This window comes from Ciconia boyciana, chromosome 33 (genome assembly GCF_034638445.1).
Source record: "Ciconia boyciana chromosome 33, ASM3463844v1, whole genome shotgun sequence".
In the NCBI taxonomy this organism is placed as follows: domain Eukaryota; kingdom Metazoa; phylum Chordata; class Aves; order Ciconiiformes; family Ciconiidae; genus Ciconia; species Ciconia boyciana.
Genome location: NC_132966.1, coordinates 819,524 through 835,857, shown reverse-complemented (window position 1 = coordinate 835,857; position 16,334 = coordinate 819,524). Strand labels below are relative to the sequence as shown.

The 16,334-nt window shown below is 63.7% G+C and overlaps 1 protein-coding gene across 1 annotated transcript; it reads right to left on the bottom strand.

Annotated features, from left to right (window-relative positions):
- Positions 1–10,238: 10,238 nt before the first annotated feature.
- Positions 10,239–15,476, bottom strand: SHKBP1 (SH3KBP1 binding protein 1). Its single transcript, XM_072848726.1, has 18 exons — positions 15,387–15,476; positions 14,453–14,506; positions 14,296–14,341; positions 14,066–14,198; positions 13,904–13,984; positions 13,641–13,811; positions 13,457–13,541; positions 13,167–13,357; positions 12,950–13,065; positions 12,790–12,877; positions 12,576–12,692; positions 12,286–12,456; positions 12,050–12,205; positions 11,848–11,944; positions 11,575–11,753; positions 11,387–11,486; positions 11,214–11,301; positions 10,239–10,256 (listed from the first exon to the last, which is right to left on the bottom strand). The coding sequence occupies exons 1-18, from the start codon at positions 15,452–15,454 to the stop codon at positions 10,239–10,241; spliced, it is 1,959 nt and encodes a 652-aa protein (XP_072704827.1). The 5' UTR covers positions 15,455–15,476.
- Positions 15,477–16,334: the final 858 nt, after the last annotated feature.

Genomic DNA, 16,334 nt, shown 5'->3' with positions numbered 1-16,334 from the left:
ACGGGGCAGAACACGAGTGGGGGCGAGGGAGACAGTGGGGGGACGGGGACACTGGGGGGGACGGAGGGGGGACAGCAGGTGGGGACAAGGGACACGGAGTGGGAGGGGGACGCGGGACAGAACACGAGTGGGGACGAGGGACACGGAGTGGGAGGGGGACACAGGGCAGAACACGAGTGGGGGCGAGGGAGACAGTGGGGGGGACGGGGGACACTGGGGGGGACGGAGGGGGACACAGCAGGTGGGGACAGGGAGACGGAGTGGGAGGGGGACACCGGACAGAACACGGGTGGGGACGAGGGACACGGAGTGGGAGAGGGGACATGGGACACAACACGGGTGGGGACAAGGGAGACAGTGGGGGGACAGGGGACACTGGGGGGGACAGACGGGGGACACAGCAGGTGGGGACAGGGGAGACGGAGTGGGAGGGGGACGCGGGGCAGAACACGAGTGGAGACAAGGGAGACAGTGGGGGGGACAGGGGACACTGGGGGGACAGAAGGGGGACAGAGGACACTGGGGGGGACATGGGGGACAGGGGGGACACAGCAGGTGGGGACAAGGGACACGGAGTGGGAGGGGGACACCGGACTGAACACGGGTGGGGACGAGGGACACGGAGTGGGGGGGACACGGGACAGAACACGGGTGGGGACCTTGCCAGGGACATGGGACACCCAGATGGGGACACGGGACACAACACGGGTGGGGACATGGGACACAGAGCAGGTGGGGACCTCGCTGGGGACAAGGGAGAGGCAGGTGGGGGACACGGGGGACAGCAGGGGTGGGGACCTGGGAGGGGACAGGGGACACCCAGATGGGGACAAGGGACACCCAGATGGGGACGGGACACCCAGACAGGGGACACGGGAGGGGACAGGGACACCCAGATGGGGACAAGGGACACCCAGATGGGGATGGGGAGACACCCAGACGGGGACACGGGAGGGACAGGGGACACCCAGATGGGGACAAGGAGGGGACAGGGGACACCCAGATGGGGACAAGGAGGGGACAGGGGACACCCAGATGGGGATGGGGACACCCAGACGGGGACACGGGAGGGGACAGGGGACACTCAGACGGGGACAAGGGAGGGGACAAGGGACACCCAGATGGGGACAAGGGACACCCAGATGGGGACAGGGGACACCCAGATGGGGACAAGGGAGGGGACAGGGGACACCCAGATGGGGACGGGGGACACCCAGACGGGGACACGGGAGGGGACAAGGGACACCCAGATGGGGACAGGGGACCCCCAGATGGGGACAAGGAGGGGACAGGGGACACCCAGATGGGGACAAGGAGGGGACAGGGGACACCCAGATGGGGACAAGGGACACCCAGATGGGGACACGGGAGGGGACAGGGGACACCCAGATGGGGACAAGGGAGGGGACAAGGGACACCCAGATGGGGACAGGGGACACCCAGATGGGGATGGGGGACACCCAGATGGGGACAAGGGAGGGGACAAGGGACACCCAGATGGGGACAGGGGAGGGGACAAGGGACACCCAGATGGGGACAGGGGACCCCCAGAGGGGGACAGGGGAGGGGACAGGGGACACCCAGATGGGGACAAGGGAGGGGACAAGGGACACCCAGATGGGGACAGGGGACACCCAGATGGGGACACGGGAGGGGACAGGGGACACTCAAATGGGGACAAGGGAGAGGACAAGGGACACCCAGATGGGGACAGGGGAGGGGACAAGGGACACCCAGATGGGGACAGGGGACACCCAGATGGGGACAGGGGAGGGGACAGGGGACACCCAGATGGGGACAGGGGACACAGCCCAGGTGGGGACCTCGCTGGTGACAGGGGACACCCGGATGGGGACAGGGGGCACCTCCCAGCGGGGGACACCCCCAGAGGGACCCCACGGGGGGGGGACACGGACACGACACGACACACGTCACCACGACGCCACAAGTGTCCCCCCTGCCACCCCCCAGGACCCCACCGCGGGGCGGGGGGGGGGGACACACGGGGACAAGCCGGGCCCCATCGAGGCCCCCTCCCCACCCCCCCTGCCCCTCCCCCGCCGCCGCTGACATCACCCGCACGCCTGGGTCCCCTCCCGGGGGGGGGAGGGGGCGGGGGGGGGGAGGGGAGGATTTGGGGGTCCCTTTGTAGACACCCCCCCCGCCCATTTTGGGCAGCAGCCACGAGGCCACGGTGATGGGCGCCAGCCACGCACCGACGGGGTGGGGGAAGGGGGGTCCCTCCCTCCCTCCTCCCCTCCCCCCCCAGAACAGAAAGGGGGCCCCTAGGCTGCCCACCCCCCTCGGGGGCCCCCGCCCCCCAAACTGGGGGGTGACGTCACCCGGAAAAACGTCGTCATCCTCCAGCTGGAGGCACCGGCTGCGCCCCCTCCTCCCCCTTTTTTGGGGGGCGGCCCCACTTCACCCCCTCCTTTTGGGGCGGGGGGCACAGGCTGACCCCCCAGTATCGGGGGCAGGGGGAGGCCTTTCCCCCACGCTGCGGGGTGGGGGGGCTGGGGGGGGATCCCCGCGCCGCGGGACCCCGGCGGCGCCACGGCCTGGGGGGATGGGGACCCCAAATCCCCAGCGTCCCCCGTTTTTCCCATAGGATAACCCCTATACCCCATGGGGAACCCCATAGCCCCTAGGGTACCCCATATCCCATAGGATAACCCCCATACCCCATAGGGTGCCCCATAGCCCATAGGGACCCCTAAACCCCATAGGGTGCGCCGTATCCCATAGGATAACCCCCATACCCCCTAGGGTACCCCATATACTGAAGGGGATCCCCTATACCGTATAGGGGACCGCATAGAGAACCCCCACACCCCATAGGGGATCCCGTATCCCATAGGAGACCCCCTACACCCCATAGGGAAACCCCATAGAGAACCTCCACATCCTATAGGGGATCCCATATCCCATAGGAGACCCTCTATACCCCATAGGGGACCCCATAGAGAACTCCACACCCCATAGGGAACCCCATATACCATAGGAGACCCCCTATACCCAATAGGGGACCCGATAGAGAATAGCCACACCCCATAGAGGACCCCATATCCCACAGAGGATCCCCTATATCCCATAGGGAACCCATAGAGAACCCCCACACCCCATAGGGGACCCCATATCCCATAGGGGAACCCCAACCCCATAGGGGAGCCCATATCCCATACCCCTACACCTGATGGGGACCCTCGTACCCCATAGGGAACCCCTCAGAGAATCCCCACACCCCATAGGGAACCCTATATCCCATAGGATAACCCCCACACCCCATAGGGAACCCTATATCCCGCGGGAGAACCCCTGTATCCCATAGGCGAACCCCATAGGGAACCCCACGCACCCCATAGGAGACCCCATATCCCGCAGGGTAACCACTATACCCTGTAGGGGGAACCCCATAGGGGACCCCATATCCCATAGGAAACCTCCTATACCCCATAGGATATCCCATATTCTATAGGGGAACCACCAAACCCCACAGGGGACCCCATACCTCAACCCCCAACACCCAACAGGGGACCTCATAGAGAACCCGGACATTCCATAGGGAACACCATGACCCACAGATGAAGCCACTATACCCCATAGGGGAAGCCCATATCCCATAGGAGAACCCCTATACCCTAAAGGAATCCCCATAGAAAACCCCCACACCCCACAGGGGATCCCATATCCCATAGGAGACCCTCTATACCCCATAGGGGACCCCATAGAGAACCCTCACACCCCATACAGGACCCCATATACCATAGGAGACCCCTATAGCCCATAGGGAACCCCACAGAGAACCCCCCACCCCATAGGGGATCCCGCATCCCATAGGAGACCCCTATACCCCATAGGGAACCCATAGAGAACACCCACAGCCCATAGGGGACCCCATATCCCATAGGGGATGCCCTATACCCCACAGGGGACCCCATAGAGAACCCCCACACCCCATAGGGGACCCCATATCCCATAGGAGAACCCCTATACCCCATAGGGAAACCCCATAGAGAACCCCCACACCCCATAGGGGACGCCATATCCCATAGGAGACCCCCTATACCCCATAGAGAACCCATAGATAACCCCCACACCCTATAGGTGACCCCATATCCCATAGGGGACCCTCTATAACCCATAGGGGACCCCATAGAGAACCCCCACACCCCATAGGGGACCCCATATCCCATAGGGAACCCCAACCCCATAGGGGAGCCCATATCCCATACCTCTACACCTGATGGGGACCCCCGTACCCCATAGGGAACCCCTCAGAGAATCCCCACACCCCATAGGGAACCCTATATCCCATAGGATAACCCCCACCCTATAGGGAACCCTATATCCCGCGGGAGAACCCCTGTATCCCATAGGCGAACCCCATAGGGAACCCCCCCCACCCCATAGGGGAAGCCCATATCCCATAGGGTAACCACTATACCCTGTAGGGGAACCCCATAGGGGACCCCATATCCCATAGGAGTCCCTCTATACCCCATACGGGAACCCATAGAGAACCCCCAAACCCCATAGGGCATCTCATATCCCATAGTAGACCCCCTACACCCTATAGGGGACCCATAGAGAACCCCGACACCTCATAGGGAACCCCACATCCCATAGGACACCCCCTATACCCCATAGGGGACACCATAGAGAACCCCCACAGCCTATATGGGAACCCATATCCCACAGGAGACCCTCTATACCCCCATAGGGGACACCATATCCCATAGGAGACCTTCCATACCCCACAGGGGACCCCATAGAGAACCCCCGCACCCCATAGGGGAACTCATATGCCACAGGAGACCCTCCATACCCCATAGGGGACACCATAAAGAACCCCCACACCCCATAGGGGATCCCATAACCCATAAAAGACCCTCTATACCCCATAGGGCACCCCATAGAGAACCCCCACACCCCATAGGGGATCCCATATCCCATAGGGGACCCCCTATACCCCACAGGGGACCCCATAGAGAACCCTCACACCTCATAGGGGATCCCATATCCCATAGTAGACCCCCTATACCCTATAGGGGACCCATAGAGAATCCCGACACCCCATAGGGCATCCCATATCCCATAGGAGACCCCCTATAGCCCATAGGAGACCCCATATCCCATAGGGGACCCCCTATACCCCATAGGGGACCCCATAGAGAACCCCCACACCCCATAGGAGAACCCATATCCCATAGGAGAACCCCTATACACCCCATAGGGGACCCCATAGAGAACCCCCACACCCCATAGGGGATCCCATATCCCATAGGGGACCCCCTATACCCCATAGGGGACCCCATAGAGAACCCTCACACCCCATAGGGGATCCCATATCCCATAGGAGACCCCCTATAGCCCATAGGGAACCCATAGAGATCCCACACACCCCATAGGGTACCCCATACCCCATAGGAGACCCCTATACCGGCCCCCCCTCCCGCCGGCACCACCGGGGCCCCTCTGACATCAGCATGACGTCAGCAGCGCTCCCCCCCGTGGGGGGGCACTCACCGCGCGCCGCATCGGGACCGGAAGGGGGGGGTGGGGTGCGGGGGGGGACACGCGGGGACACGCGTGTGGGTGGGGGGGGCTTGTGCCCAGTGACCCGGCACGCGTGTCGGGGTGCACACGCGTGTCGGGGTGCACACGCGTGTCGGGGTGCACACGCGTGTCGGGGTGCGCACACGTGTGTCAGGGTGTGCGTACACACGTGTCAGGGTGTGCACACGCGTGTCAGAGTGCGCACACGTGTGTCAGGGTGTGCGTACACGCGTGTCAGGGTGTGCACGCGTGTGTCAGTGTGTGTACACACATGTCAGGGTGTGCACGCATGTGTCAGCGCGTGCGCGTGTGTGTCAGGGTGTCTGTACATGGGTGTCAGGCTGTGCACGCGTGTGTCAGCGTGTGCGCGTGTGTCAGGGTGTGCACACACATGTCAGTGTGTGCGCAAGCGTGTCAGGGTGTGCACACGCGTGTCAGAGTGCGCACACGTGTGTCAGGGTGTGCGTACACACGTGTCAGGGTGTGCACGCGTGTGTCAGCGTGTGCGCGTGCATGTCAGGGTGGGCGTACACGCGTGTCAGGGTGTGCACGTGTGTGCGCGTGTGTGTCAGGGTGGGCGTACACGCGTGTCAGGGTGTGCACGCGCGTGTCAGTGTGTGTACACACATGTCAGGGTGTGCACGCGTGTGTCAGCGTGTGCGCGTGTGTCAGGGTGTGCACACACATGTCAGTGTGTGCGCAAGCGTGTCAGGGTGTGCACACGCGTGTCAGTGTGTGTACACACATGTCAGGGTGTGCATGCGTGTGCGCGTGTGTGTCAGGGTGTCTGTACACACGTGTCAGGGTGTGCACGCGTGTGTCAGGGTGTGTACACACATGTCAGGGTGTGCGCAAGCGTGTCAGGGTGTGCACGCGTGTGTCAGCATATGCGCGTGCCTGTCAGGGTGTGCACGTGTGTGCGCGTGTGTGTCAGGGTGGGCGTACACGCGTGTCAGGGTGTGCACGCGTGTGTCAGTGTGTGTACACACATGTCAGGGAGTGCGCAAGCGTGTCAGGCTGTGCACGCGTGTGTCAGCGTGTGCGCGTGTGTGTCAGGGTGTCTGCACACGCGTGTCAGGGTGTGCACGCGTGTGTCAGTGTGTGTAGACACGTCAGGGTGTGCGCAAGCGTGTCAGGGTGTGCACGCGTGTGTCAGTGTGTGTAGACACGTCAGGGTGTGCGCAAGCGTGTCAGGGTGTGCACGCATGTGTCAGCCTGTGCGCGTGTGTCAGGGTGTCTGCACACGCGTGTCAGTGTGTGTACACACATGTCAGGGTGTGCACAAGCGTGTCAGGGTGTGCACGCGTGTGTCAGTGTGTGTAGACACGTCAGGGTGTGCGCAAGCGTGTCAGAGTGCGCACACATGTGTCAGGGTGTGCGTACACGCGTGTCAGGGTGCGTACGCGTGTGTCAGCATGTGTGCGTGTGTCAGGGTGTGCGTACACGCGTGTCAGGGTGTGCACGCGTGTGTCAGTGTGTGTACACACATGTCAGGGTGTGCACGTGTGTGTCACGTGTGCGCATGTGTGTCAGGGTGTCTGTACACACGTGTCAGGGTGTGCACGCATGTGTCAGCGTGGGCGCGTGTGTCAGGCTGTGCACACGCGTGTCAGGCTGTGCACATTCATGTCGGTGTGCACACGTGTGTCGGGGTTTGTGCACGTGTGCCGTTGTGTGCACGTGTGTCGGCGTGTCTATGCATGTGAGGGTGTGCACACGCGTGCCAGGCTGTGCACACACGTGTCAGGGTGTTTGCGCATGCGTGTCAGCGTATGCACGCGCATGTCAGGGTGTGCACACGTGTGTCGGTGTGCACATGCATGTCAGGCTCTGCGTACACGTGTCAGGGTGTGCGCACGCGTGTCAGGCTGTGCGCGCGCGTTTGTGTGCACACGTGTCGGTGCGCATGCATGTCAGGGTGTGCGCACACGTGTCAGGGTGTGCACACGCATGTCAGGGAGAACACGCATGTGTCAGTGTGTGCGCACGTGTGCCAGGGTGTGTGCACACGCATGAAGCTGCATACATGTGTGTGATGCTGCGTGCACACGTGTAAATCTGCACACACATGAGGCTGTGTGCATGCGTCAGGCGCGTCTGATGCTGTGCGCACACGCGTGTCAGGCTCTACGCACACGTGAAGCTACCGGCACGTCTGATGCCACACGCAAGCGTGTCAGGCTGTGCACAAGCGTGTGAGGCTGTGTGACTGCGTGTAGAGCTGCGATCATGCGTGTGCAGCTGTGTGCACGTGTGTAGAGCTGCATGCACACGTGTGAGGCTGTGTGCACGTATGTGAAGCTGTGTACAAGCACGTAAAGACGCGTGCAGACGTGTGAGGCCACGTGCACGCGTGAGAAGCTGTGTACAAGCATGTAAAGACGTATGCATGTGTTAGGCTGTGTGCATGCATGCAAAGCTGCATGTGTGTGATGCTGTGTGCACGTGTGTGAAGCCATGTGCACGCGTGTAGAGCTGCGTGCACACGTGTGAGGCTGCGTGCACGCACGTGAAGCTGTGTACAAGCATGTAAAGATGCGTGCACACATGCGAGGCTGTGTGCACACGTGTAGAGCTGCACGCATCTGTGTGAGGCTGCGTGCACGTGTGTAGAGCTGTGTGCACGCGTGAGAGGCTGTGTACAAGTATGTAAAGATGCGTGCACACGTGTGAAGGTGTACGCACGTGTGTGGAGCTGCACGCGTGTGAGGCTGTGTGCACGTGTCTGATGCTGTGTGCATGCATGTAGAGCGGCGTGCACGTGTGAGGCTGTGTGCATGTGTGTGAAGCTGTGTACACGCATGTAGAGCGGTGTGCGCACGTGTGAGGCTGTGTGCATGTGTGTGAAGCTGTGTACACGCGTGTAGAGCGGTGTGCGCACGTGTGAGGCTGTGTGCATGTGTGTGAAGCTGCGTACACGCATGTAGAGCTGCATGCACACATGTAAGGCTGTGTACAGGTATGAAGCTGTGTACAAGCACGTAAAGATGCGTGCACACGTGTCAAGCTGTGTGCACGTGTGCAGAGCTGTGTGCACACGTGTGAGGCTGTGTGCACACATGTAGAGCTGTGTGCACGTGTGTAGAGCTACATGCATGTTCCTGAAGCTGTGTGCATGTGTGTGAAGCTGCGCACACGCATGTAGAGCTGTGTGTATGTGAGGCCGTATGCACGCATGTGAAGCTGCGTGCACATGTGTAGAGCTGCATGCACACGTGTGAGGCTCCGTGCATGCGTGTGAGGCTGCATGCATGTGTGCGAGGCTGTGTACGTGTCTGATGCCGTGTGCACACGTGTAGAGCTGCATGGATGCGTGTGAGGCTGCATGCATGCGTGTGAGGCTGTGTGCACGCATGTAGAGCTACATACATGTGTCTGATACTGTGTGCACGCGTGAAGCTGCGTGCATGTGTGTGAAGCTGCGTGCACACATGTAGAGATGTGTGCATGCATGTAGAGCTGCGTGCACGCGTGTGAAGCTGTGTTCACACGTGTAGAGCTGCGCACATGCGTGCAGAGCCACGTACACATGTGTAGAGCTGTGTTCACGTGTAGAGCTGTGTGCATGCGTGTAGAGCTGTGTTCACACGTGTAGAGCTGCGTGTATGCGTGTGAAGCTGCGTACATGCGTGCAGAGCTGTGTTCACGGGTGTAGAGCTGTGTTCACGCGTGCAGCGCTGTGCACACGCGTGTGGAGCTGTGCACACGCGTGTGGAGCTGCGTGCACACGCGTGAGGCTGCCCACGCGTGTGCTGCCGTGTGCCCACCTCCGGCGCCGCCTGTCTGTGCCGTGCACACGCGTGTGCCGCCCACGCCCAGCCCTGTGTGCACACACGCGTGTGCCTGTCCCCGTGCTGTCCCCACCCCACTGCCGGGAGACTGGGCCCAGTAAGGGGGGGGCTGAGCTATAGGACTGGGGGGGCTATAGGGGGCTGAGCTATAGAACCAGGCTATAGGGAGGGCTGAGCTATGGGGCAGGGCTGGGGGGCTGAGCTATAGGACTGGGGGGCTATGGGGGGCTGAGCTATAGAACCAGGCTATAGGGGGCTGAGCTATGGGGCAGGGCTGGGGGGCTGAGCTATAGGGCTGGGGGGCTATAGGGGGGCTGAGCTATAGAACCAGGCTATAGGGAGGGCTGAGCTATGGGGCAGGGCTGGGGGGCTGAGCTATAGGGCTGGGGAGGCTATAGGGGGGCTGAGCTATAGAACCAGGCTATGGGGGGCTGAGCTATAGGGCTGGGGGGCTATAGGGGGGCTGAGCTATAGAACCAGGCTATAGGGAGGGCTGAGCTATGGGGCAGGGCTGGGGGGCTGAGCTATAGGGCTGGGGGGGCTATAGGGGGCTGAGCTATAGAACCAGGCTATGGGGAGGCTGAGCTATAGGGCTGGGGGGGCTATGGGGGGGGATGAGCTATAGGACTGGGCTATAGGGCTGGGGGCTATGGGGGGCTGAGCTATAGGAGGGGCTGAGCTATAGGGCTGGGCTATAAGGCCAGGGAGAGGGGCTATAGGGGGGACTGAGCTATAGAACTAGGCTATGGGGGGCTGAGCTATAGGGCTGGGGGGAGGGCTATAGCTATAGAACCAGGCTATGGGGGGGCTATAGGGGGGTTGAGCTATAGGGCCAGGCTATAAGGCAGGCTGAGCTATGGAGGAGGGTGGTATGGAGAGGTAGGGGCTGAGCTATAGGGTCAGGCTGCGCTATAGGGGCATAACGGGGGGTCTGGGCTATAGAGGGAGCTGAGCTATAGGGGGCACAGCTACGGAGGCATGGGGGGCTGAGCTATGGGGGTCACAGCTATAGGGGCCTTGGCTGTGGGGGGCATGGGGGCTGAGCTATAAGGGGGCTGAGCTATAGGGGGGCTGAGCTATAGGGGGGCTGAGCTATAGGGGGCTTAAGCTATAGGGGGCTTAAGCTATGGGGGCTGAGCTATAGGGGGCACAGGGGGCTGAGCTATGGGGGCCCAAAGGGCCTTGAGTAATGGGGGCTCAGCTATAGGGGCTCTGGGGGCCCGGGGTGGGGTGGGGGCCAGCTATAGGGGGCTGAGCTATAGGGGGCTGTGCTATAGGGGGCTGTGCTATAGGGGGCAGAGGGGCCACCCCCCGAGACGCCGCTGGGGGGGGACCCCCCAAAAACCAGAGGGCACGAAGCAGAGGGGAAGGGGGGTGTATGGATGGAGGGGGACCCCGAAACCCGCAGGCACCCCCCCCCCAAACGCCCCCCCCCTCCCTGAGTCCCTGGGGGGGGCCCCAGAAGGTGGGGGGCGGCGGGGCCCCCCCAAAATGAGGGCCCAGCGTGGGGGGGGGGGTCCTGCCCCCCTCAAAACGACGTCTCGTTGAGCCGGGATTTGGGGGTGACCAGGGGACGACGGCGGGGGAGGAGGAGGAGGGGGCCCCGAGGGGGGCGGGGGAGGGGGAGGGAAAATTTTGGGGTCGGAGGGGTGGGGTGGAATTGGGGGGCGCCGGGGGGTGGGTCGGCAAATTTGGGGTTTCCCCCCGCAACGAGAAGTTTCGGGGTGCTCGGGGGGGCCGAGGCGCTGGGCCAGCTCCTGGCACCGTTCGACGAAGCTGCCCCCCCCTCCCCGGGGGGCCCCGGAAAAGGGGGGGGCCCCGGAAAAGGGAGCCCGGAAAAGGGGGAGCCCCTTCAGCCCCCATAACGGGGTTGGGGGGGGCACCGTGGGGCTGCCCGTGGAGTTTCGGTGAAGGGCTCGGCGGATCCCCCCGGTGGGGCGGCTGCGACCGGAGGCTGCGGAGAAAAAGAGGGGAGGGGTGTGGGGGGGGAACCCCAAAACCTGAGGGGGGGGGGAGGGGGGGCTGCGGTGCTCCCCTACCTGGTGTTGGGGGGGCGGGGGGGGCCGGCGGGGCCGGTTAACGCCAAATCGCACTGATCCAGTTGCCGTAACAGCTCCTCTTCGGTCAAACCGCCGGCTTCTGCGCGGCAAAGGGTGAGGATCCGGGGTTTGGTTGGGGTTTTTTTTTAGGGGGGGGCACCCCAAAATCCCCCCCCCCCCGCAGGTACCTGGGGGCTTCCCCAACATCTCCATGGCGGTGGTGAGGTCCCACATCTGGACGCTGCCGTTGGCGTGGCCGGTGAAGAGGTACCGGCGCGGGCGGGAACCGATCCGGCTGGAGCCTTCGCACTCGTGGACGGTGAAGGCGGTGATGGCCGCGGCGTCGACCGAACGCACCTCGCAGATCCTGGGGCGCGGAACTCCGTGACACCCCCCCTCTCCATCACCCGGCCCCCCCCCCCGATTTTTCCGTCGCCGGCGGTGAATCCGGCAGCGCTCACCTTTTGCCGGTGGAGGAAAGCCGGACGAAGACCTGGCACGCATCCGGCACCACTCTTTGGATGAAAACCTGCTGCTCGTCCCGCTCGCCGAAGGGTCCTGCCGGCAAAAAAAAAACAAAACCAAAAAACCCCAAAAAACCTCAGCCCCCCGCCCTCCCGCGCCGGCATCCCGTCTCGCCACCAAACCCGGCGCCCTTTTTACCGATATCGGTGCCGGCGCCGCAGCCGGCGGGACCGTCGAGATCATCCAGGGAAAGGATTTTGAAGGAAGCCAACGGCGTCGAGCCGGGTTGGGTGGAAATCATCCCGCGGAAACGAGTCACCGTCCAGGTCCGGACGTGGTTGTTGTCGGCGCAAACTGGGAGGAGGGAAAGCGGGTGAGCGGCAAACGCCGGCGATTTCATCTCCCCGGCGGTGTTTTCCTCGCCCGGTGCTCACCGGAGATGAGGTGTTTCTCCGAAAGCATGATTTTGGTGACGGGGCTGCGGTGTACGGTGAAGGTTTGGAAGAGTTGAGGGCCGGAGCCCACGGTTTCGGGGTGCTGCACGATGACCCGGACCACGCCGGAGCTGGTGCCGTAGGCGATCTCGATCCAGTTCCCGCTGTCACCTACGCACACGATCCCCCCCGCCCCCCCCCAAATCATCTCAAAGCCCTCCCAGTTTGCCCCAGTAGCAAACTGGTGGGGCGAGGACCCCCCCCCCAGGGATGGCGGTGCGAGCTCTTACTGGTCTTGGGGGTGAGGTAGACGCTGAGGGCGGTGACGGCGTCTTCGGTGGGGTCGCGGTAGAGCTCCGTCACCAGCAGATCGTTGTCCTTCATGCGCAGGGGGAACTTCTGAACGTCTGGAGGAGGGGGGGGGACACGGACACACAGACACAGAGGGACGGTGACGGCGTTGCCGCCGGCCGGGGCGGCGAGAACCGCGTCATCGGCGCTCACCCACGTAGTAGATGGAGCCGTTGTTGCAACCGAGGAGGAGGAAGGTGCCGGCGGCGTCGTAGCTGTTGATGGGGACGACGTCTTGGATCTGCGGGAGGGATAAAAGGGAGTTTTGGGGACAATTCGGGGACAAGCCGGCGGCAGCGGCACCAGCGCTCACCTGCCAGTGCTTGGTGACGGCGTTCCAGACGCCGATTTTGCCGGTGTGGCTGGTGGCGATGAGTTGGTTCCCCACGAAGAAGAGGGCTTCCACCGGCACTCCCAAGTGGAAGACGCCTGGGCGAGGAGAAGACAACCAGGAGGAAGCCAACGAAGCCGGATCCCGCCGAGATCCTCGGAGGATCCTTGAGGATCGGATCCGGGAGGGGAGATCTCACCGATCTCGTTGCCGTTGCCGTCGGCTTGCAGGGCCCAGAGGATGATCTCGCTGCAGGACGCCACGGCCACCATCTTGTCGTGGTCACCCAAGGCTCCGCCGAGCACCTTGGCGTTGAGGGCCACCCGCTCGATCACCCAGTCCAAGCGAGGGCTGGAGAAGACTTGCTGCCACCCCGACGTCTCCTTCATCCTGGGGGACGAGGAGAAGACGGCAGAGGTGGCCGGCGGCGACGCTCGGGGACGCCGCCGGCACAAGACGGGGCGTCCGTGTCTCCCCCCGCCATTTTACCTGTAGCAGACGAGAAACTGGGCGTAAGCCACCGCGATCCAGTTGTGATGCCCGCAAACGAGCCGCACCGCTCCCGGTTCGCTCGCTAAAGGGAAAAACCCATCGGTAAAGCTCGTGCCGCGACGGTAAAAGCGGGGAAAAAAAACCAAAACACCCCAACTTTCCCGGTCGTACCGGTCCTTACCGACGGCGAGGGTTCGGTCTTCCAACAAGCGCCCCAACAAACCGGCGTTGCCCAAATTGGGGGGCATGGTGTTACTGCGTCGCACCGGGGCTCTGTCGGTCGTCGCCGGCAAGCGGGCGATGATCTGCGGCCCCGCCACGCTGTGCCGGTTACGGCGTTTGGCCGGTAAAACTGTTGAGGGGTGTGGTGGTGGGGGGGTGAGGAGGAGAATTTTTTTGGGGGGGGTTAAGGGGTGATTTCTCGCCACGCGGCACCGGATTTACCGGGGGGAGGCAGGTAGCCGTTGAAGAGGACGCTGCCGCAAGACGAACGGTCCAATTCCTCCCGCAGCTGCAAGCGGCGAACTTGGGGGGCGAAAAAAAGCCGTGAACCCCCAAAAATTGGAATATTTGGGGAACCCCCCCCCCCCCCAAAAAAATCCTCACCGAGAGGGGTGATGCCGTAAAATTGGGCTTCGTGGAGGAGGAGGGAGATGCTGACGCCTCGGGGGTCGAGCTCCTTCGTCCGGAGGAAGTTGAGGATGGGGGCGAAGACGGTGGGATCGCGGTCGATGAAAATCTGGGGGGTTTTTTGGGGGGGTGTGTTTGAGATATTCGGGACCCCCCCCCGCAAAAGGGGGATCCCCCTCCGTGGGGAGCTCGGAAGTGGGACTCACCGCTCCGGTTTCATCCTTCAAAGTGGAGATGCGGCCGCTCAGGAGGCTGGGGGGGGGACAGAGGGGATTTAGAGGGGGGTTGTGTGGACCCCCGGCTTGCCCAAGGTGGGGGGATCTGTGTGCCCGCCCGTCCATCCGTGTGTCCCCCCCCCCCAACCTGGAGAAGAAGGAGTCGGAGATCCAGGTCAGCGTCTGCCGGGAGGTGCTGAACCTGTGGGGAGGGCGGGGTCAGAACCGGGCTGGGGGGCAAAACCCGGGGGGGTGGGGGGCAGAAAACCCCGGGGGGGGAACCCGGGGGGCGGAAAACCCGGGGAGGGGGCGGAAAATCCCGGGGGGGGGAACCTGGGGGCCAGAAAAACCCGGGGGGGGGGCAGAAAGACCCGGGGGGCAAAAAGACTTCGGGGGCAGAAAGACCCTGGGGGGCCCCAAAATCCTCGGGGGCAGAAAATGCCCGGGGGGACACAGAAAACCCGCGGGGGAGGAAAACCCCGGGGGGGAGGCGGAAAATCCCGGGAGGAAACCCCCGGGGGTAAGAAAGACCCCGGGGGGGGCAAAGACCCTGGGGGCCCCAAAAGGCCTCGGGGGGATAAAGACTGGGGGCCCCCAAAACCTGGGGAGGGGGCAGAAAGACGCGGGGGGGGCGAAATCCTCGGGGGGTAAAGACCCTGGAGGGCCCCCAAAAACCTGGGAGGGGAGGGCAGAAAGACCCTGGGGGGACCCCAAAAACCTCGGGGGTCCTGGGGAGACTCAAGGAAGCCGAGGGGGGGGATCAGGCTGGGGGGTCCGGGGGGCCCAAGGGGTGGCCTGAGGGTTTGGGGGCCGGGAGAGCCCGGAGGGGCTCCAGGGAGGCGGAAGGGGGCGGGGGGTCACACAACCGGGGAGCCCGGGCGACACCGCGGGGGGACCCCAAAGTGCCGGGGTGGGGGGAGCGAGAAGGGGAACGGGGGACACCCGGAAGGATGAAGGGGGGGGACCCCGAGGGGACCCGGAAGGATAAAGGGCGAGGACCGAGGGGGCCGGGGGGGAACCGGGGGGGCACCGGAGGGGACCGGGGGGGTCCCGGGGGTCCCGGGGGGGCCGGGCCCACGCGCCTCTTGCCGCCCACGTTGAGCTGCACGACCTCCGCCCCGGGCCGCGCCGCCCCGCCCGGCGCCGCCATGGCCGCCCGGCACTGCCGCTTCCGCCCGGCTGCCACCGCCCCCGAGCTTCTCATTGGTCGATCCGCGCCACCGCCCCGCCCTCCGCTGCTCGTTATTGGTCCGGCCGAAGAGGCTCAAGCGGCCCCGCCCCTCGCCGCCCTTGGTTCCGCCCAGCCCGCGCCGAGCCTGCGCGTCCATTGGCCAAGCGCGTCGTCACTCAGGCAGAGAGGGTGGGCTTTGCAATCCCGAGCCCTCCCTCTCTTAAAGGGCCAGCAGCATCATTTGGTGGGGGGCGGTGGGGGGCAGCGGGGGGGGCACGAAGTGCATCGCCCCCCTCGCCCCCAGCCCCCCCCAGCCTCATTAAACCCCCCCAAGCCCCAGACACCCCAAAACCTCTCTCAACACCCCATTGCCCCCCGGATCCCCTAACCCCACCCCATGCCCCCCAGCTCCCCAACCCCCCCAATCGCCTCCCCCCCAAATCCCCCCCAGCCCCAGGGACCCGCCCATAGACCCCCCACCCCCAAAAAGCTCCCCAGGGATCCCCTTAACCCTCCGCAGCCCCCAAAACCCCTCCAATGACCCCCCAGCCCCCCCTGAACCCCCGGACCCCTCAGGGTGCCCCTCCCCCCCAGTCCCACACACGTCACGGGGGAGGGAACCCCGGGCTCCTTCCTGCTCCTTTATTTTGGGGGTGCCGGGGGTGCAGCGGGGGTTTATTACATTTATACAGTCACAGCGCGGCGATCGGACCCCGGGGGGGGGGCCCAAGGTGGGGGTCCCCAAGGTCGGGGTCCCCAGGGTTGGGGGTCCCCAGGGTGCGGGGGGTGTCAAGTGCTTGGGGTGGGGGGTGTTAAATTTTGGGGTTATTTGCTTGGCTTTTGTTAAAATCTTTATAAA